The sequence below is a fragment of the Polypterus senegalus genome, chromosome 15 (genome assembly GCF_016835505.1).
Source record: "Polypterus senegalus isolate Bchr_013 chromosome 15, ASM1683550v1, whole genome shotgun sequence".
NCBI classification, from domain to species: Eukaryota; Metazoa; Chordata; class Cladistia; order Polypteriformes; family Polypteridae; genus Polypterus; species Polypterus senegalus.
In genome coordinates, this window is record NC_053168.1 from 114,347,205 (window position 1) to 114,366,859 (window position 19,655).

General features: G+C 37.6%; 1 protein-coding gene across 2 annotated transcripts in view; it reads right to left on the bottom strand.

The window, feature by feature from the left end:
- nbeal2 (neurobeachin-like 2) overlaps positions 1 to 19,655 on the bottom strand; it is a 305,779-nt gene that overhangs the window by 44,121 nt on the left and 242,003 nt on the right. For both annotated transcript variants that reach the window (XM_039737118.1, XM_039737117.1), the window contains exons 19-26: positions 15,892 to 16,063; positions 14,284 to 14,417; positions 7,251 to 7,410; positions 4,687 to 4,789; positions 3,808 to 3,961; positions 2,877 to 3,035; positions 905 to 1,064; positions 716 to 804 (exon numbers count right to left, since the gene is read on the bottom strand). In XM_039737118.1, coding sequence (XP_039593052.1) covers positions 716 to 804; positions 905 to 1,064; positions 2,877 to 3,035; positions 3,808 to 3,961; positions 4,687 to 4,789; positions 7,251 to 7,410; positions 14,284 to 14,417; positions 15,892 to 16,063 — 1,131 coding nt within the window. The remainder of the gene's footprint in view (positions 1 to 715; positions 805 to 904; positions 1,065 to 2,876; positions 3,036 to 3,807; positions 3,962 to 4,686; positions 4,790 to 7,250; positions 7,411 to 14,283; positions 14,418 to 15,891; positions 16,064 to 19,655) is intronic.

Below are 19,655 nucleotides of genomic sequence, written 5' to 3' on the forward strand. Positions count from 1 at the left end.
TGTGTTGGGTGGGAAAAAAAAAACTGACCAGGGTGGTTGGCTTTCCCATGTCCAGTCAAGAGGCCAGAAAAACATTGAGACCACCTGTTATGGGCAGATTGCTTCCCCATACACTGGATGGCTCTAGCATCTCTTCAGGCAATCCCCAATATGGATGCCTGCAGAGCAGCATGGGAGATATGGTCCCATAAGGTTGCCCTGTAGGGTTTTGTGGCAGCTACCAGGGGGAGTTGTTGAGAAATAACTGCTGAATGACCAGGGCTGTTATGTCTGATCTCCAAGTGTTTCCAGGAGAGAATTAATTGAGCACCACAAGTAATCTCGGGTTGGGTGTTAGATGAGAGAACCCTCCACTTGGCCCAAGGAGTCAGAGTTGGGAGAGGAGAAGGGCAACACATGCCTAAGAGGAGTGGAGGGGTTAAAAAAACAGAACGAAGGAAAAGGAAAGGATTTCTTTGTACTGGGCAATTGGAAAATAAGGCACTGAAAAGGCAATCTGTTAAATAAAAATGTTGAATGTGAACCTGGGACTTGTCTGTGCAAACGAGTCTGGAGTTTAGGGCTCAGTCTTGTCCCCTACAGGCCATAACATGTAAGTGCATTAACTCACATACAGGTACAAGGTAAAAAGCCCTGTATATTAAAACTGCAATCAAACTACTGTCAATCATTTAATACATATACCGTTTAAATGGTTACTTGATTTAACTATTACCTTGCGACAAATGTCGAGTCGGACTGTGAGGTCTGCCCGATGGGACAAAAAGACAACAGCAAGCAAATCTCTGTAGTTAGGATTGTTATCTGAGAGAGAAAGAGCAGACTGTAGTTAATGAAACGGAAAGGTAAATGAACGGAAACATCTTCTCAGCAAGTAAAGTACAAATGACCTGAGTAAGAGTACCTGCTGCTAGGACCTGCTCACAGAGACATCGGATTAGAGACATGGATACAGTAATTTCATTCAAGTAGCAGATAAGGCCCTGATAGCCAATATCCTTCAGTTTTAGGCGATGTTTACTTCTCTCAGGGACCTTGTCATATTTCAAGATTTTGTATAAGATCTGCAGTGAGATGAAAGGTAGTAAGTACATTAGGAAATTTAATGGTACCAAGCAATACTGATGAATTCATTTAACACAAAAATGATGACACTGCATTATACAAAGGTGAAGAAAGAGCAATTAAGCATTATACATCTAGGAAATATTTACCTAAATGCACGAACAGTTAAAATTCAAACATATACAATATTTATATAAAGTACATAGTGAACACATATACAGGGTATGCCAAAACATATACAAATTAAAAATCACTGAGCGTCTTTACGTGCACCGACACAAAAAAAAAAAAAACAGGATAAGGTGAGTTACCCGATTAAGGTACAAATCAGACTTCTTAAAAATGTCCATTTACTTAAGCAGGTATGATTCTAGAATTCTCCTTTGGCAAAACTCTTTGACGTCTTTAAACCATGTGCAAAAAAAAAAAAGACTTAAATGTCATTATGGTCTCCTGTGAATCAGAAAACAAGTATGATGCCTGTGATAATTTTTCTTCTGTTTTATAAATAAATTTAGTCTTTCATGTGCTTTGCTCTGAATTAAATAACATCCATCCCCTTTTTAACATCGTCAACCTGAGCCCCTGTTGATTTGTGGTATGAACACTGGCTGCTGCATCACCCAATCACACTGTTTCAACATATCAATGGCAAATAGCTGGATGAAAACTAAACTGGCACTTTATTATGTTTCTGCTGTTATGGCTGACACTTCCAAAGCACTAGATTTCCAAGACAACTTCCCAAAATGCCCACTGAAGGGGGAAATCCTTCAAAAACCAGGCTAGATTACAAAAGGGTCATGTGGAATCTTTATAAAACAAAATATTTATTTTTAAAAAAATGCTCTGTAAGTATATGCAGCTTTGTAGAGCACTCAAGACAAAAAGGAGCGTCCAGCAATGGCAATCCAAAGTGAACAAGTCCCAGTACACAATTCAAAGGCAAAGTCAGAAAACAAATCTGTCACCAGATTACAGGTAGCACACTCTTTTCTGCTTGGCTGTGAGACTAAGCCCTGCAAAGTAGAGGCGTACTGATACACAAGCCTCTTGCCTTATACCTAGTGCTGCTGGGATAATAACAACGCAGGTATTTTAATTTTAATAAAAATAAGTATCACATTAGGTTATTTGCTCCCGAGATTGTGCTGCTGAGTTTAGCACTGCACGTTCAGCTAATCAACATCACTTTAGCAGTTTTTGAAATACTGAGACAGATTATTTCAACCAGAAGAAGGAATAATGTGATCACCTAAACATTTGTCTCAGAGAATTGATCTTGTTGGTGCTTCTACCCGTGGCTGCCGATAGCTTGTGAAGGCAAACAGAGTGCAGTGGACATGTGCAGACTACAAAAGACTTTACCGTAATCCGTTTAAGGATTTATATGGAGAAATCCACATGTATTAACCTGGTTTCTTGGAGATCAACAATCTGCTTTCTCCAATCATAGTTAAGTGTTTACATGGCATATTAGGAACAAGGTCTCTGTGAAAAACTGGGTAACTGAAAAGCATAATATCATCAGTAAAATTCCATGCAAATTAAATGTTACTTAAAACAAAACTCACAATGACGTAACTACTTCAGAGTATACAGCACGTCTGCTCTGTAACATAGATGCATACAGAAGTAATGGCACAGTGCACAGCTTAGTAACACCAACCTCATGTTTCATTGCTCTCAGGCAACATCGGTTTTGGTTACATTAAACACTTTTACAGTAATTTACCATAGATTTTACAAACACATCTTGGAAAGTTATTGAAATCCAGAAAGACCCTAACATCCCCTTCCAAATCACTTACTTTGAAGACTCTTTCCCGTAAATCATCACTGTATTTCTTCTGCAGAAGAAGAGAGTAGAGGGCCTCAATGTTTCCTGTGTCAAAAAGGACTGAAAACAATTGTTCTTTTGAAGGACTACCCCGCAGCAAGTTGTGGATCACCTCCAAGATTCCACACACCTGTGTAGAGAAGATGAAGATGTCTGGTATTATAATCTATTTCTGCCTTAAACATACAGTATACCTTAAATATACTCCTGGACCTCGTGATTATTAGAGGTGACTGTGTGCAGAGGGTGCATACCTATAAATACCTGGAGTGCAGCTGGATGATAAATTGGACTGGACTGCCGATACTGATGCTCTGTGCAAGAGAGGGCAGAGCCGACTATACTTCCTTAGAAGACTGGCATCCTTCAACATCTGCAATAAGATGCTGCAGATGTTCTATTAGACAGTTGTGGCTAGTGCCCTCTTCTACGCGGTGGTGTGCTGGGGAGGCAGCATAAAGGACGCCTCATACCTGGACAAACTGGTGAGGAAGGCAGGCTCTATTGTAGGCATGGAGCTGGACAGTTTGACATCCGTGGCAGAGCGACGGGCACTGAGCAGGCTCCTGTCAATCATGGAGAATCCACTGCATCCACTGAACAGGATGATCTCCAGACAGAGGAGCAGCTTCAGCGACAAACTTCTGTCATTGTCCTGCTCCACTGACAGACTAAGGAGATCAATCCTCCCCCACACTATACGACTTTTCAATTCCACCCAGGAGGGTAAACGTTAACATTATTATTGTTATTGTCTGTTTTACCTGCATTTTTATCACTCTTTAATTTAATATTGTTTTTTATCAGTATACTGCTGTTGGAGTATGTGAATTTCCCCTTGGGATTAATAAAGTACATATGTATGTATCTATCTATATCTCCCAAAGAGTTTCAGACAATACCTGCTGCTCATCACCCACAGCAGTTGCATACGACAAGGCACACTGTAGCTCCTCATTTGTGACCCCTTTTGACAGGAAATCTTTCACCAGGGAGAACAGGGTTGTCTGCACAGTCCGGACATCATCTGCGGGTACCGTGCCTTCCTTCTCTGCCCTGCCAGAACAGAACATTGCCAATTTTAAGTAGGAAAACATAAGTATAGCACACTCTTTATTCACATTGTTTGACTCAAAAATAAACATTGAGGTAAAGAACAAAAACTGGGCTGGAGATGGTAGGGAAAAACTGAATTTTCCATAATAGGGCTTCTTCCACTAACAAAAACTGATATCTTCCACATTCAAGTGGAGTTTCAACATGTTGAGCACCAATCATAGTTAGCTCCAAGTTCAGACTTGCACTTTAACTAATTAAAAAGGGTACCTGGTGCATCCTGGTGTGAGGGCACTATGTAAATTTTAGAATTAAATATGCCTGATGGTGTTCCCTTGTGTGGAGAATCTGTGTAAAATTTGGTATAGACAGGTAGATTTTTATTCTGGACAAACATAAGCAGCATCACAATAACAAAGATTTTATTCTGTGAAATTATTTGTTATTACCAATTCTCCAAAAAAATAAAGCTTAATTGATAATTTACTCACATATGCATAGTACATCCACATAAATGGCAATAATCACATTCCTTTTTCCCCGCTATTTACAGGTTTCCAACCAAAATCTTGCACCATATAAAATTTTCCATAATCAAGATATTTTCATTTAAAAACTTAATTTGTTCCAAATTCCCCATGCTTACATACCCTAAGAGGACTAGATGGTGCAGTAGCCCTTCAGGACACAAAAAACTCAGAAAACTACCTTGATGGGGTTCTTACCCATAGTAAGTCCTGATGGAATCGAGGATGTACTGTACTCCGTACTTCCTACGGATCCTCTGCTTATGGTCTTTGATAACAGATGACAAATTCTGAATATGCCCTGCATGGTGGGGCAAGAAAAACAGAAGGTTAGGTTACTAGGTAATGGTCTGGTCTCATCTAGTGATATGACATTTTCCTCATTCTGGCACAATTACTGTAACAAGGCTGTAATGGTGTTCAAGGGTTTCATGCAAATAACAAGCAAGTACAAAGGGAGGTTGAAAAGTCCATTTAAAATGTGCTTTTATGTTGCTGGATTGTGTTCTTTCTTTTAAGGCATGTTCCTCAATGTTTCAATGAAAAGTTCAAAACATTTTGTCCCCAGGGAAAATCATGGAGATGAGATGAACGATGTGTGAGCTGTGGTGTATTTAAAAAAAAAAATAGACTTGGGGATTACATAGTCATTCAGGATAAAGTGTTTTCATCTGCTTTCTTTATTAAAATACAGCATCCACCTTAGAAGTATAAAAGGGTTAATAAATGTCAGAAACCTGTTCAGATACATCAGGAAACCAGATAAAGGTCAAGTGAACAAAGACAAGAATATACCAGGACCACGTTGATATAATACATCAAAATTATGATTAAGAGAATCGGCAGATGACCTGTAAACAATAAAACTGCCCAGTTGTCACATACACAGAGATTTCAAGGGTAATATCTAAACTAAGAGGTACTGAAGAACAACGATATAATGAAAACAGACTTTTATTTAGGCTGGTTGTGCTCTATGCTAAACACATGTCATTTAATCTATCAGAGTATGAAATGTATACGTTGATTGACACTGTATGTTAATTTAATAGTTTATAAAATGAACTTCTATCTTTTGTTTCTGTGACCGTTCTGACTGTGCTGTAGCAGACTACTATGAAAGATGCTCCCTCCTTAGCTTGGTGCTGCAGATATAATAAATGACACAGATGGACAAGCTCTTCTCTTGCCTAGTTACTGAAAAAAGGTTTTATCAGACTTGTCTTGTTAGAGGATAAGTTTCTTTAATTAAGATGCTGATTTCTAATTCAGGTGACACATGATCAGAAGTTTTCTGATGAGGAAAAGCATGTCATCATTCTCTACGAAATGGACCAACGTTGAGTTCCTCAAACATTTCCCAATTGATTCTGAGCACAGTCATTTGGTCAGGATCAAGTCAATCATCACTGACAGTGGAGTGGTTTTAATAAAATGGACCTGGCAACCAAGCAATAAACCACAGTGTAGTCTAGAAAAGGTCAAGCACCACCAGTGAAAGCAGGGTGTCTCAAATCGCACATCAAAGTAATGTTTGTGATTTTCTACTCCATGGATGGAATTGTGGCAGCCATCATATTCGATGATGGACAGACAATGACTTTTGAGGCCTATGAGGAGAAGTGCCTAAGAGAAGTTTTTGAAAATCTCTGCAAATGTTGCCACAATGACCTACTGAAGACACTCAAGTCATTCTTCCTCTACCAAGTTAACGCACTAGCACATTGAGCCAACAAGACTATCCTCTTAATCAGTGCTTCTGGAATCAACCTTCTCAAGGCTCCACCTCATTCCCCAGATCCAGCCCTTTGCAACTTTTGACTTTTCCCAAAAATTAAAGCACCCATGAGAGGAACACCTTGCAAGACTGAGAAGTAGTAATTACTGCTGTCCAAAATGAGTTGGAAAAGATGAAAAAAGACAATTTTGAGAGCCGTTTCAAAACGTGGGTCAACTGCTTGAAGAAATGCATTAAGATTAATGGCAATTATGTTTAGAAATACTGAAGAAACAAGCCTTCAAGTAGAAATAATTGAGCCTATTTACATTTGTTCAGATAGTGAACTGACTTTTATACCACTCGTACATGAAGCATAATAGGTCTAAATGTCATTTTTAAACGCTCTCATATTTTTGAGCATTCCATGGGGCTTTGCACTATTTTTACATTATATGAAGATTAAATAACAAGTGTGCTGGATAGCAGAGGAAGTGCACAAACAAAGTCAGTGTTCAATAAAACCTGGAGACTTCGATTTATAACAAAGGGGAAAGCATAGGCAAGCATTTAAGAAGCTGGAAAAAATGGACATCCTGTACTGCATAAAGCAGTGTTCAGAAGAAATAAAAACCAGATGTATAAAGCTCTTAATACATGTGAGTAACAGATGAAAGTTTGACTTTTGGAGTAATCAAGACAAAGATACTTGAGCAGTACATTAAATGTTTTTTCTTGTAATGGAAAACAACTGGAACCAGGCCATTAGCAAATACATTTTTTGAGGTTTTAATGGAAACGTGTCATATACTTGCTAACCTAAGAGCCAATAGAAGCTTAAATCCTAAAAGCAGACGCATACACAGATATATGACAGCAATCAATGAACCCCCGAGCAGGTAAGGCATTAGAATGAGAAGCAGAAGGTCACTGGTTCAGACCTCCACTTTGCATGCCTAAGTTTGCTCTTCTTTTCATGTTTATTTAACCTCCTTTTGCAAGGTCTGTATGTTCAATCCCTGTCTACTCTCATACCGGTTCATACCTAGGCGCACAGCAAAGTCACTCTGGCTCCAGATCCGGAAGTCGAAGAGGATGTGTTGGTAGAGATGTTGCAGAAGCACACTGTTCCCTTCATTGCTTGCCTGCTCCATCAGAACCTGGCAGGCCATAAGTACATTCATATCCAGTAGAGTGCTTGGCATCTGGAAATACATCACTCATTATGGTAGTTGCCTCATTAATCACACAAGAAGGAGAAAGACATTTTAACAGTTCTACTATACTTAGGAGTACTAAAGTTGGAAAAGTCCACCAGCAATGTCTATTAAATCTTTCATTTCAAAAACATGAATCTGAGAATGGGATGAAAGGCAATCAAAACAATGTCATTACTGCTACATTAAAACACACAAATTCTAAACTACCCACAGAAACAAATTTCATAACATGTGGCCTCCTTTCTTCCTTTTTGATGTTTATGTATTTCTTCATTTGTTTGTTCTCCTTTTCTGAGATAATTAAAATTGTTTATTAAAGAAAAAAGGTAATGGTAAGTATTATCAATACTAATTAAGCAAGAATCTGGTGCTCCAACACTCATTCAAAATATGGTACCAGTGAAGATGATACTTAAAATGCTACCATTAATTGAAAGAAAGTATGACAATCATCTTTAAGTAACTACCATTGCTTGATAAAACACTGAATGCATTAAAAGGTGCTAGTTTTTGGGACACTTGCAGCTTTCCATAATGATACGCTTGCATGACTCAAATGTTTACATCCCAAATTAAATATTCTAATAACCAATTTTTTAAAATCAGATGTTTAGTTAAAAGATACCTTACAGGTCTCATACCCCCTCCTTTAATATTGGTGGTACAAAAACTGCACTGTCAGTAATGAAGATAAATGCAGTGTTTCTACACTCCATCACCCCAGAAGATTTGTGGCAGCATTGGGAAGGGACCTTTCAATCATCTTTCAAATAAAATATGGAACTTTAATAACCAGGTTATTCACAGAAACCCAGTTTCTAAAAATGCCACTTAAATTGTTATTCTGGTTAGAGAAAGCAGGTTTTTGATCTCTATGAAACTGGGTTAGCATACAAATAACCTGGTTACGTGGCTATGTAAACCCTTAACCGGGTTACCGTTAAGCATTTTGTAATCTGCACATATCCATTATACTCTATTAGCCCCTCAAGGTGAGTAGTTGGGTGATTGCATTTTCCTTCCACACACTGAAGCAATCTATCTCAAAATTTCAGAAATCACCACATTTATGTTGATTTACATTGCTAAGCTCAACAGCACAAGCTCTGGAGACACCTGCCCCATGGCTGTTTTCAGATTCACAGTAACTGAGGACAATGATAAACTCGTTTTCTGCACAGTTTAATGATGTTAGAAGCAGGGGTGTTGAACCCCAGGCCCTCGCCTGGCTCAGAACGCCAAATAAACTGTAAGGGGAGGAGCCAACCATACTTAAAAAGCCCATGGTGGGAGAAAGGTAGAGAAGAAGGGAAAAGAGCACCAGATCAGAAGGAGAAGTCAGATTCTAAAAAACAAAAGCAGGAGGGAAAGTTATACTACCTGCTGAAGAAAGTCAGGTGAACCCAAGTTCACTTCTGAGAAGAATAGTTTTCCTTTTCTTCTGTATGTTGTTTAATTATTTGGGAGAGGACCTGATGGGCCAGTGTAAAGGTCTGTGTATGATAAGAGTTTCACAGGACATGATGCATGGCTTGGTGCATTATTCTCAATAACAGACTGTAAAGGGTCATTAATGATTGTGGATATTTAAAGGGCTCTTGTTTTCATTAATTCTTTTCTTACAATTGTTATTTGTGCATTAGTGATTTATTTTGTTTTGTGATTCATGGGGCGCTGCAGCGTGGTATTATGTATATTGGGGGTTTGTTTTGTATCTTTTCTTATTGACAGTATAATAACATTTCTTGTTGAACTTAACATGTGCTTCCACTGAAGTGCTTCTGTACTTGTGGTCTAGTAGGAAAGTTGTTTTGGGTGCTCGTGCTCCGGATCATTTCTTTATTTTTTCCTCTGTCTGCTGCCATTCTAGATCGGCAGCACATAATATAATTCTGTATGCTCAGGGAGGGGTACAAGGTGACTAACCTTATCGGAGTTTTGGGACTGTATGTAAATGCACTGAAACTGTGCAATGTTTGGTAATTCAAATAAATATCACAAACCTTACACATTTATCTTGACTTAGGTTATTTCAAATATACTCAGGCTGAACCAAGCTGTTACCTTAAAATACATTCTTTTTTCAACAATAACTTGACATTATTGAAAACTTATTAAGGGAAGATTCTGCACAAATATTAGAAATGCTTACTTTTTTTCTAGCAAAGGATCTTGAAATAAATCACCAAGTATTAGGATATTGGGTACCTTCTAATCTCAACTTATTTTGGACAATCCTGTTGAATAGGATGGGCAACTTTGTTGGGCTGAATGGCCTGTTCTCTTAACATTTGTTCTAATGTTCAGGCCAAGACTCAAATTGTGAGTGATGCCATTAGGTATCCACCTCACTTGGTCATTTGCTTTCAGATTGTCTCATACTCAGAAGAGCCCACATATTTCATAAAATCTTGACCATTGGACAGTAAGGCATAAGTGTCCCAGTAAAAAAACAACCAGCATTAGCTGAATTAAAAAATAATGAAAAAAAGGACTGAACCCAAAGTCTGAGGCTTGCACCCTGATCCACAAAGATTTGCCCTATCATACGTACAAGTATCTGGAAAGGATAAGACAAGTACAATTCTTAGAAAACCAGCTGGGATGTTTGTGGTACTAAAATCATCTAATTGTGGTGGTAGTGGCCAAATGAGACAAAAAAGACACTTTCAAAAGGTCATGCTTCATCCTGTTCTCACTTTTACAGCTGGCAGTACGTATTTGCTTATTTTAGCTACTGAACTGTTCACACCAGAAACATCAGTTTTGACTAAGTTTTATTGGCAGGGACCTCGTGTTTATAAGCCATCAGAACATGAGAGAAGCAACACCATTGTATGTCTCACAATAGCAAATTAAATAATTCAATCTTTAAAACAACACAATCGTAATTTCACACAAGAGCCATGGACGCTGCCTCTGCAGCAAGGAAATCAAAATAGATGGAGCCAGACTTCTGGAACAAGTCTACTTTCCAAATGAAACAAAAGCACAGGAAAGTTAATCTTAAACAAGTCATTCAGAGAGTGTAAGAATAAATATTTAAAACTGTAAGATCAGTTGCAGTAGTTATACGCTGTCTAGCAATGTCCAAACATAGATAACTCTTTACAAATCAAATCTTGTGAAGTATAGACCAATATTTCCAGGATGCAATATGATCATTAGCCACTTTGCTAGGTATACCTATTTAGCAAAACGTAGGGCATTCTTTTTAATTCAGCCTGAATTCTTGGAGCAATGAATTTAAATAAGCAGCTTCAGAGCCAGCTTCAGGGGATTCTTTAAAATGGCAAGCCTGTCAAACTCTCACAAATTCCAACTACTGCAGCAGAGAGTAGTTCTTCTAAGGAAAGCAAGCTAACTATAACAGCAATGTAAACAGCCAATGGGTTTGTGCCAGGAACAACTAGCACAGCACTACAGTATAATTTTGAAGGCCTATTTTGAATAGCGTATTGAAAATTTGCTGAATTGAATTACAAAATTATTACTAATTTCATTACCTGCCTTACTTGCTTCTGTTTGATAAAATTTGTAAGAAGGGACTAGAGTCCACCAACTAGTGATTCTAGCAGCAGACTAATAGATTACTTCCACAGCTTTACACAACACAATTATTAGGCAAGTCAGTATTTTAACCTTATCGTTATTTCTATGCACATTTTTCAATTCTAAATCACATAAACCCGAATGCTTATTTGACACCCTTGTTTTCAGGTGACATGTACTACCATTCTGTCACACTAACACCTACAGCAATAAAATGCTTTAAGAGGCTAGTCAAAAAAATCACATATGCTCTTATCTACTAAAAGCACTGGATCCTTCACAGTTTAAATATCCTTCCAGTAGATCCACAGTGGATGCCATCACCTTGATCCCTCTTAAATTACTGACCAATCTGGATAACAGGAAAGGGAATTATGTGTGAATGTTGTTTATAGACTATAGTTCTGCATTTAACACAATAATCCCCTTAAGCTCATCACCAAGTTCAGGGACCTGCATCTGAGCACTTCATTGTGCAGCTGAATTTTTAACTTCCTGACAGGCAGACTTGCAGGTGGTCCAAATGGGTGGCTACACTTCATTATCACTCACTCTCAGCACAGGTGCTTTAATGGGGTGTGTCCTGAGCCCATTTGCTGTACTCCATCTACATGTATGACTACACAGCTGTACAAAGCACTAATACCATTGTTGTGTTTGCTCATGACACAGCTGTGGTAGGCCTGATATCTAACAACTATAAGCAGGCGTACCTGGGTGAAGTATAGAGTCTGTAATACTGGTGCGTCAGGCCAGTAGTCTTAAACTGAATGTCAGCAGGACAAAGCAGCAGATTATGGACTTTGGAAGGAAACAACAGAGACATTACCACCCCATCAGTATTAACTACACTCATGTGGAGAGTGGACAGTTTCAGCTTTTTTTCAAAATTCTATGTTTTCCTAAAACACTTTGCCACATGACTTTCTGACTGATAACAGTGTTGAGCTGCTGACACAGCTTCATTCAAAGAATTCATAGTACAGGCAACTGATAAGCAGTTCTTGGATGTAAGGCAATTTACTTCAGTTTTACTTTTTTAAATAGAGCTTGAATTTTGTGTGGACTAATTAGTCATCCCACTGCTCAAGCAAAAAAAAAAACTAACAAAGAAGGAACAATCTCTTTGCAGGAACTGTGCCATTATTAGCAACACAATATCCTGTGGAAGGATTGCTCATTGCAGCAACAGGGTCAGGATATACCGCCCTGCACTGTGCAACTCTAAAACTTCCTGTCTCAGCGCTAAGCCCGCCGAGCTTAGGCACTCCCTTCCTCGTTCAAATAAATAATCACAAAAAACATTCCTGCTCGCAGTCCCTCTGGGCTCAGCTCCTAGAAAACAAATGTAGTTACAAGCATATGCACACAATGAAACCACATTAGTTGAGTGAGAGTAATAAATTATATGACCTTCAGCTATGTCATTACTTAAGTGAAAATATAAACTCACAAATTATGCTTGCAAGAAATAGTAGAACAATTAACAAAATACATGTCAAATACATTAGCTGCACATTCTGCTCCATCAAAAACAAAGCTTTCACCCATACAGGGTATGCTAGACAATCAAAAAAAGTAGTTTCTCTTATGGGAGGGGAGACTGTGCGAGTGAAGGATACAATATAATAAACATGTACAGGTCAGAGTTTTTTGCGGGTTAGAAAATGGATGGATGGATGTAGTACAAGGTTATTAAATAATTCAGGTTCTGCCAACTTGTGCTTAGGAAGCAGACAATCTCTCTGGCTTTGTTTGGATTGGCAGAAATTTATGTAACCGCATGCGTTTACTTTCCATCTGATGAAGGGAAATTAACAAGAATAATTAATTATAATAGTAAATATCCAGCCATCCTCTCATTGTCTGAACCTGCTTATCCAGAGTAGGGTCACAGGGAAGCCAGAGCATGTCCTTGTAAGCTTTGGGCAGAAGGCAGGAACAAATCCTGGAAAGTGCAGCAGCTCATCATAGGGTGAAGAGCTTAGAAATGAAGAGCTTAGAAAACAAACATGCAATACCGTAGAACATTGCACAGGAAGTCAAGAATAAAATTATCAGTTTTAAAGTATGTTACATTCTTAACCTCACTTGATCCAGAGTTCAGGATTGCAGGTAGTGGGACCAATCCCTGGACAGGGTGCAAGTCCATCGCAGGGTCCATTCTTGCACTCATCCTGATTGAGACTCAGGCTAGATCCACACTACTATGTTTTCATTTGAAGAATGCAGACATTTGTCTCCATTCTTGCCTTTCATCCACCCTACCGTGACATTTTTAAGATTTTTTAAGAAAATGTAGACTTTTGAAAGTGCTCTTTAGAGATGTATACTTCTGAAAACGCCACCTCAGTGGTACAGTGTGGAGGGCTGAAAATTGAGAGTCTTGAAAATGCAGACTCTAATTGTGAGCTCACTGATTCATGCTTATTATGTGGCCCTTACCTGCTCATTACCTGTCCTCAGCCATTTTGCTCACCTTGTACTTGTTTGTTACTTTAAACAACAATCTTGCCTCATCATTAGTCCAAACAACACAATCTGATTGGTTTTTCGTATTCACCAATGCTGTTCTCCACGTGTAATCACAAGCAGCAAATGAATGTCTAATGTGGATGACACTTTGTCTTCTGGTTTCTGCTGATGTGTGCCTGCCCATTGTCGAGGAACAGCTACACCGATTGCATTTTTGGTCGTTTTAGTGTGGGCACAGACACTTTCATTAAACAATGTGAAAACGCAAGTCAACACACATTATTTTCATTTACAGTTTTCAAACAAACAGGTAGTTGTGTGGATGTAGCCTCACACAGGGGCTAATCTGGATTCACTAATTAAAGTAACCTGCACATCTTTTGAGATGTGAGAGGAAAATCCATACAGACATGGTGCGAATGTACAAACTCCACCCTGACAGTGACCCGGCATCAGATTCAAATCCAGAGTACTGGATTTGAGGGAAAGCTCCCTACAATACCAACCTACTGACCCAGTTTTAAACAATCTGCTTCCAAATTAGCACAACCTAAAGAAAGGAACCATTTTAACCAGCCTAGAGCCCGCCTCGTTTTTAAATAGAGAGAGAAAGAAAATTAAATGAATATATGCTGCATTTTGTTTTTGGCTTCAGAAAACTATTTATCAATTGTAATTATTTTTTATTTTTACTCTAGAGTTAAATACTGGACAACTACTGTGCCAAAAAGAGCTACAGTCAAAGAAACTCAATTAATTTTTTTACTTTGGTCTCATCTTGCCCTGTCATCAGTCTAAACTGCTCTCTATTAGTGATAAAGATCTACTCACTTTCTGTAGAAGCGCTCCAATGATGGCAGGCCCATGGCACTGGACCAAGCTTTCCTGGTTAATGGGGTCATTTCGCAGGAAATTTTTCACCATTAGAAGAAAGGCTGCTACAGTATTTTTTTCCAGTCTTTCTTCTGTAAGGCAGAAACACAATATACTAATTTAATTATGACATACCAAAAAAATGACATTAAAAGCAGGATGTGCAAAGAGGAGTAACCTGTACTTAGCGACAGCTGAAAATTTGTTATTTTTGTGGCCAACTAAGGCAGGTTATAAATAGTAGTTAGTGATTTTCAAATGATTTGTTCATTTTAATTGAATCTGTTTAGTGAGCCACTCAAATTGATTCATAAGCACGAACAAATCAATTCAGTGGAGCTCAACAGGAGTGGTTTAGGGCATACATGATGTTGTCAGTGACTTTCGTTTCATACATAAGGTGGATGTGCAAGTACTGCCTGTCTAAATTATGATCCTAATTCACTTCATTTACAATATTTTGAGTTTGAAATGAACCATGATACATTCAATACATTAGTCACACAAAATATGAACTTACAAAAATCTAATTTGAATTTCTAACAATTATTTGCTTTTAACCTTACTTTAATTCACACATTTTTTTACAGCTCATTGACTGCACTGGTCATGTGTCATGCAATGATACACTCAAATTCAAACTAAATCATCAGCTGTTTCGTATGAGTCTCATGTATGACCAATCCCCAAAAGATTTTTTCTTTTTATGTACTATCACTGATGACACAAATGACTCAGTTCACTTAAACAGGAAGGTCGAAAGAATCAGAAGTGAATTGAAAGACCCAATACATTTGGTAAAAGTTCAGCAGCATTACTAGCCACTTGCAACCATAAAAAACCTCCATGGACCAAATTAAGTGGGTCTGACAGAACTATATTACTTGCCATACTATTATGGAGGGTATGGCAAGAGTTATATAGGGCAAGTACAAAGACAGGAAAGAAAAAAGCTATTGTGTTAGTGATATACAGCTTAAAAATAACTAAAGATGAGCAAACCTGCCTCTCCCACTGGTGTTGGCTAAACCTCAAATAAACTGCACAGAACAATGAAGTGTTACTTAGGCTGGAGGCATTGTATGTAGAAGCAGAAAAGACCAGCCTTCAAGAAGCAGAACAGCATCATATGAAGGGTGCTGTGAGCAACAAATGACTGGACAGAGAAGCATGATGCTTGACACATATGATACTTAATGGGACTTCTGCTAGCTGTGGGTAGTTGTAACCAATACATGAAGTGTTTGTATTCCTGCTGTTCCTTTAATAGGAACCTTGACATATTATTAAATTCTGTAGGTATTATGGTGTGCTTCCTTTACATTTAAATATAGCTATGGATGGGAAGATTTTAAATAAATGCTTACTCATGCAACTTTATTGACTGGTTAATATGACAGATTATATGTTACTGTTGCTTAGTCAGATTATGTCAGAGTAATATGGAAAACCATTTGCTTTTTCAAGGACTCACATGTAGGAATCTGCCTACTACCAATAGCTCACACTGGGCCAAACACCTTAATATGAACATCTTTGTAATTTGCCACAAGTAAGAAAAATAACCTGTGGGTTTTCCTAGAGGGAGAAGAATGCCAGGGGTGTTCTGTGAAGCAGTCAGCTCAGGTCCCAGCAACTCAGTGGTTTCCTCATAACTTTCAATATCTTCACTCTTCCAGGCCATCTGCTCTAACAAGGGTAGAAGGACTGCCATACCACCAACACAGTTAATCACATCCTGAGTGAGCAAAATGCAAAAAAAGGATACATATCCAATAAGTAAACATACAAATGCAATATCAGTATCATTTTCAGCACAAGTAAAACAAGTGTTCATAGTACAATGAAAGTCTCAACAGAGCAGTCACAGTAACAATCAATAAAAATCAATACACATACAGTAATTATATATATATATATATATATATATATATATATATATATATTTATTTATTGAGAGTACAGATAGAGAAGTACACGCTTTCCTCAGATATGTATTGTGCCCGCTTAAGTTTATTAGCAGTGGCCATGCAGGAAAATTAAAGCTGCTCATGTTCTCCACAGCCTCCAGTTTAATGTAGATGGGAGTGTGGTCTGCCTCCTGAATCCATGACCAAATTCTGTTTTGTGGACACTAAGTGTGGGATGGTTTTCATGGCTGACACTCTGTTTGATGTCCTCCATTTAAAACTTTAATGACCAGTATGCAAAAATTGACTGAGAACTACATAGATACCAACAATGCATTAAAATGTTGGATAGCTCTTTTGAAAGCAGTCTGAAAGCAATCATTTAAATAGGAATGTGATCATTTTAAACTGCTGTTTTTGCAGAGTAGATTATTTATATTGTATGAATAGTACAATAAGTTATCTATAACTAGCACTTCATTTTGATCTAGTGGCTACAGTGTTGAACTGTAAATTTCAAATGTTGTCATTTTCTATACCAGGCACTGACTTACTGGGTAACACTGAGCAAAATACTTAAATCTGGCAGTTCTTATACTGTACACATTTGAAAACAAATTGACTACACAACTGAGCCTGTCACATATCTGTAAGGTATGAGGTTTCAGGCGTTGCTCTCAATGACTAACTGAAAACATCAGAGTGTAACCTAACTTACCACTGCTCACTTTTAATTATTATGGAAACAGAAGTATTATGAACTAGTGATTTCTTAATTGCTTTAAAAAAAGTGTTTGAAAATGAATGCATATGTAAATAAATAATGCTTACATTAAATAAGTGTGTAATATGACAATTGCATGATGAAACCTTGTCACATAAATATTTCAAGTGGGAAAGCCTGCTTACTCAAAAATCTGGGCATTATTGACTAACATATTCTTCACTTATTCAGACACATTGGAAAGTACACATTTATTGTGGCTCTGGACTTCAGGCGATTTTATTTTTTCTAGTATGTCTATCATTGCTGTTACATCCACGTTCCAGGCTATTTTTTTTGATTGAATAGCCAAGCATGACACACACTCTGTCATCAAGTCCACTGATAACACAATGCAGTAGGTCTGATTACCAACAACAACAAGACAGCCTACAGAAAGGAGGCTAACTTTCTCTCTGAATGGGGTGATAAGAGCAATCTGTCTCTCAGGAGCAGGAAAACAAAGGAGTTGATTGTAGACTTCAGGAGACTTGTAGGGGTCACATGCCTAATGATATTAATTGCGGTTGATACAGAAGAAGTGAGTAATTCTCAGAAGTCAACATCACACAATATTTCTCATGATCTCTCTAAATCACCTGTTTAAGAAGTTACAGCACCTTCTCTTTATGCGAAATCAGAGGAAAGTCAGTCTCCCCCCAACAACCCAGGATCTTTATTTATTTCTGCAGATGCAAGCTGAAAAGCGCATCAACCAGGTGCATAACAGTCTGGTGTGGAAACTGCACTGTAAATACTGCAAAGCTTTCAAATGAGTGGAAATAAGACTTAACTGAAGAACACTTTCTTCCATCTCAAACCCTGTACACCACAGCAACAAAAACGCTGCATACCCTAAAGATTACAAAATCTTAGTACAGTGGAACCTTGGTTCACGAACGTCTCAGAAACACGTACAAATCGGTTTACAAGCAAAAAGTTCGCCATACTTTTGCATCTGTTCACGACCACAGACTCGGTATACGAACAAGCCAGTTTCCCTTTCGGTTTGTGTGCGCAGATGATTTCAGCACATGTTCAGTCTCTCCCTGTGCAGCGAGAGAGACAGAGACAGAGAGAGAGACATATACATACACGCACGCGTGCGAGAGAGAGAGAGAGAGAGACACACACACACACACAGGTGCGCGAGAGAGAGACACACACACACACACAGGCGCGCGAGAGAGAGACACACACACACAGGCATGCGAGAGAGAGAGAGACACACGTGATCGGTTTGTAGCGTGCATTGTTGCAATGTTACTTTTCTTGGTGGTTTATTAAATTACGGATTTTTCAAATGTTCATTTTTTCCCTGTGCTTAAAACTCATTAAAAAAAGTGTTTTTAGCGAGCAGTTCGTAGCGCTATAGTGCGAACTCTTGCAGTGTTAGTTTTCTCTGTTGTTCAAGGTTTTTTCTCAGTATTATTCAATGTTTTTACATTTAGATTACTATTACGCTGTGCATTCTATGGTATAATTAACTATATTTGTGCTTAAAAACTTAATAAAAAATATTTACATACAATTAATCTGTTCCAGACCATACAAACTGTATTTACATACAATCCTATGGGGGAAATTACTTCAGTTCACGACCAAATAGGATTACAACAAGAGTTTTGGAACGATTAATGATCGTGGACAGAGGTTCCACTGTATTCAAATTCCAAACCAGTAAACAGTTTTGACACATAGGTCAATAAACTTTAAACCCTCATAATTCCACTCTTAAACAGTATGTACTACTAATTCAATACTACTGACTACCTGTAGCTCACTCACTCTTAGTGTTATAATATTACTACTTCTGTCTGGTACAGTTTCATATTTATAACATATTTATTTATTTACTAGCAAAATACCCGCGCTTCGCAACGGAGAAGTAGTGTGTTAAAGAAGTAATGAAAAAGAAAAGGAAGCATTTTGAAAATAACGTAACATGATTGTCAATGTAATTGTTTTGTCACTGTTGTGAGTGATGAGTGTTGTTGTCATATATATATATTTACACACACACACACACACACATAAACATATATATATATATACATATCTATACATATACACATATATATATCTACATATATACACATACATATACATACACATCTATATATATACACACACAGCTATTTCGTATCAGTGCAATACGCTGCTTGTTAAAATGGATAACTCCCACTCTTACGTGCAAGTCTGCGTGGATATTATGAACTATCGTATTTGTTCAAGTTCTATTTAAATTTTAAATAGAAGGAATTTTTATTTAGTCGACAGAAATATCTTTGGTAGGAATGGTAAAAACAGACAGGAATATTATTCCTGAATAAATCAACTCAAACCTTAAACAACTTATAATATTTTGCTCTCCATAAAAATATATCCTGTCTAAATTATACAAGTTAGAAATAAAGTAAACATTAAAAGAACAAACATTCAAATTTCTTTACTCTTATGTAATTTTATATAAAAATAAACTTAGATTTTAAATATCCCAAAAGATTTTGCTCTCCATAAAAATATATCCTGTCAAAATTATACAAATTCAAATATGAACATGCTGCATAACAAAACCTGGAAATATAAATAAAATGTGTTCCTTTCAGCAATAACAAATCAAATCATTCAGTTGTCTTTGCTCATATGTCATTTTA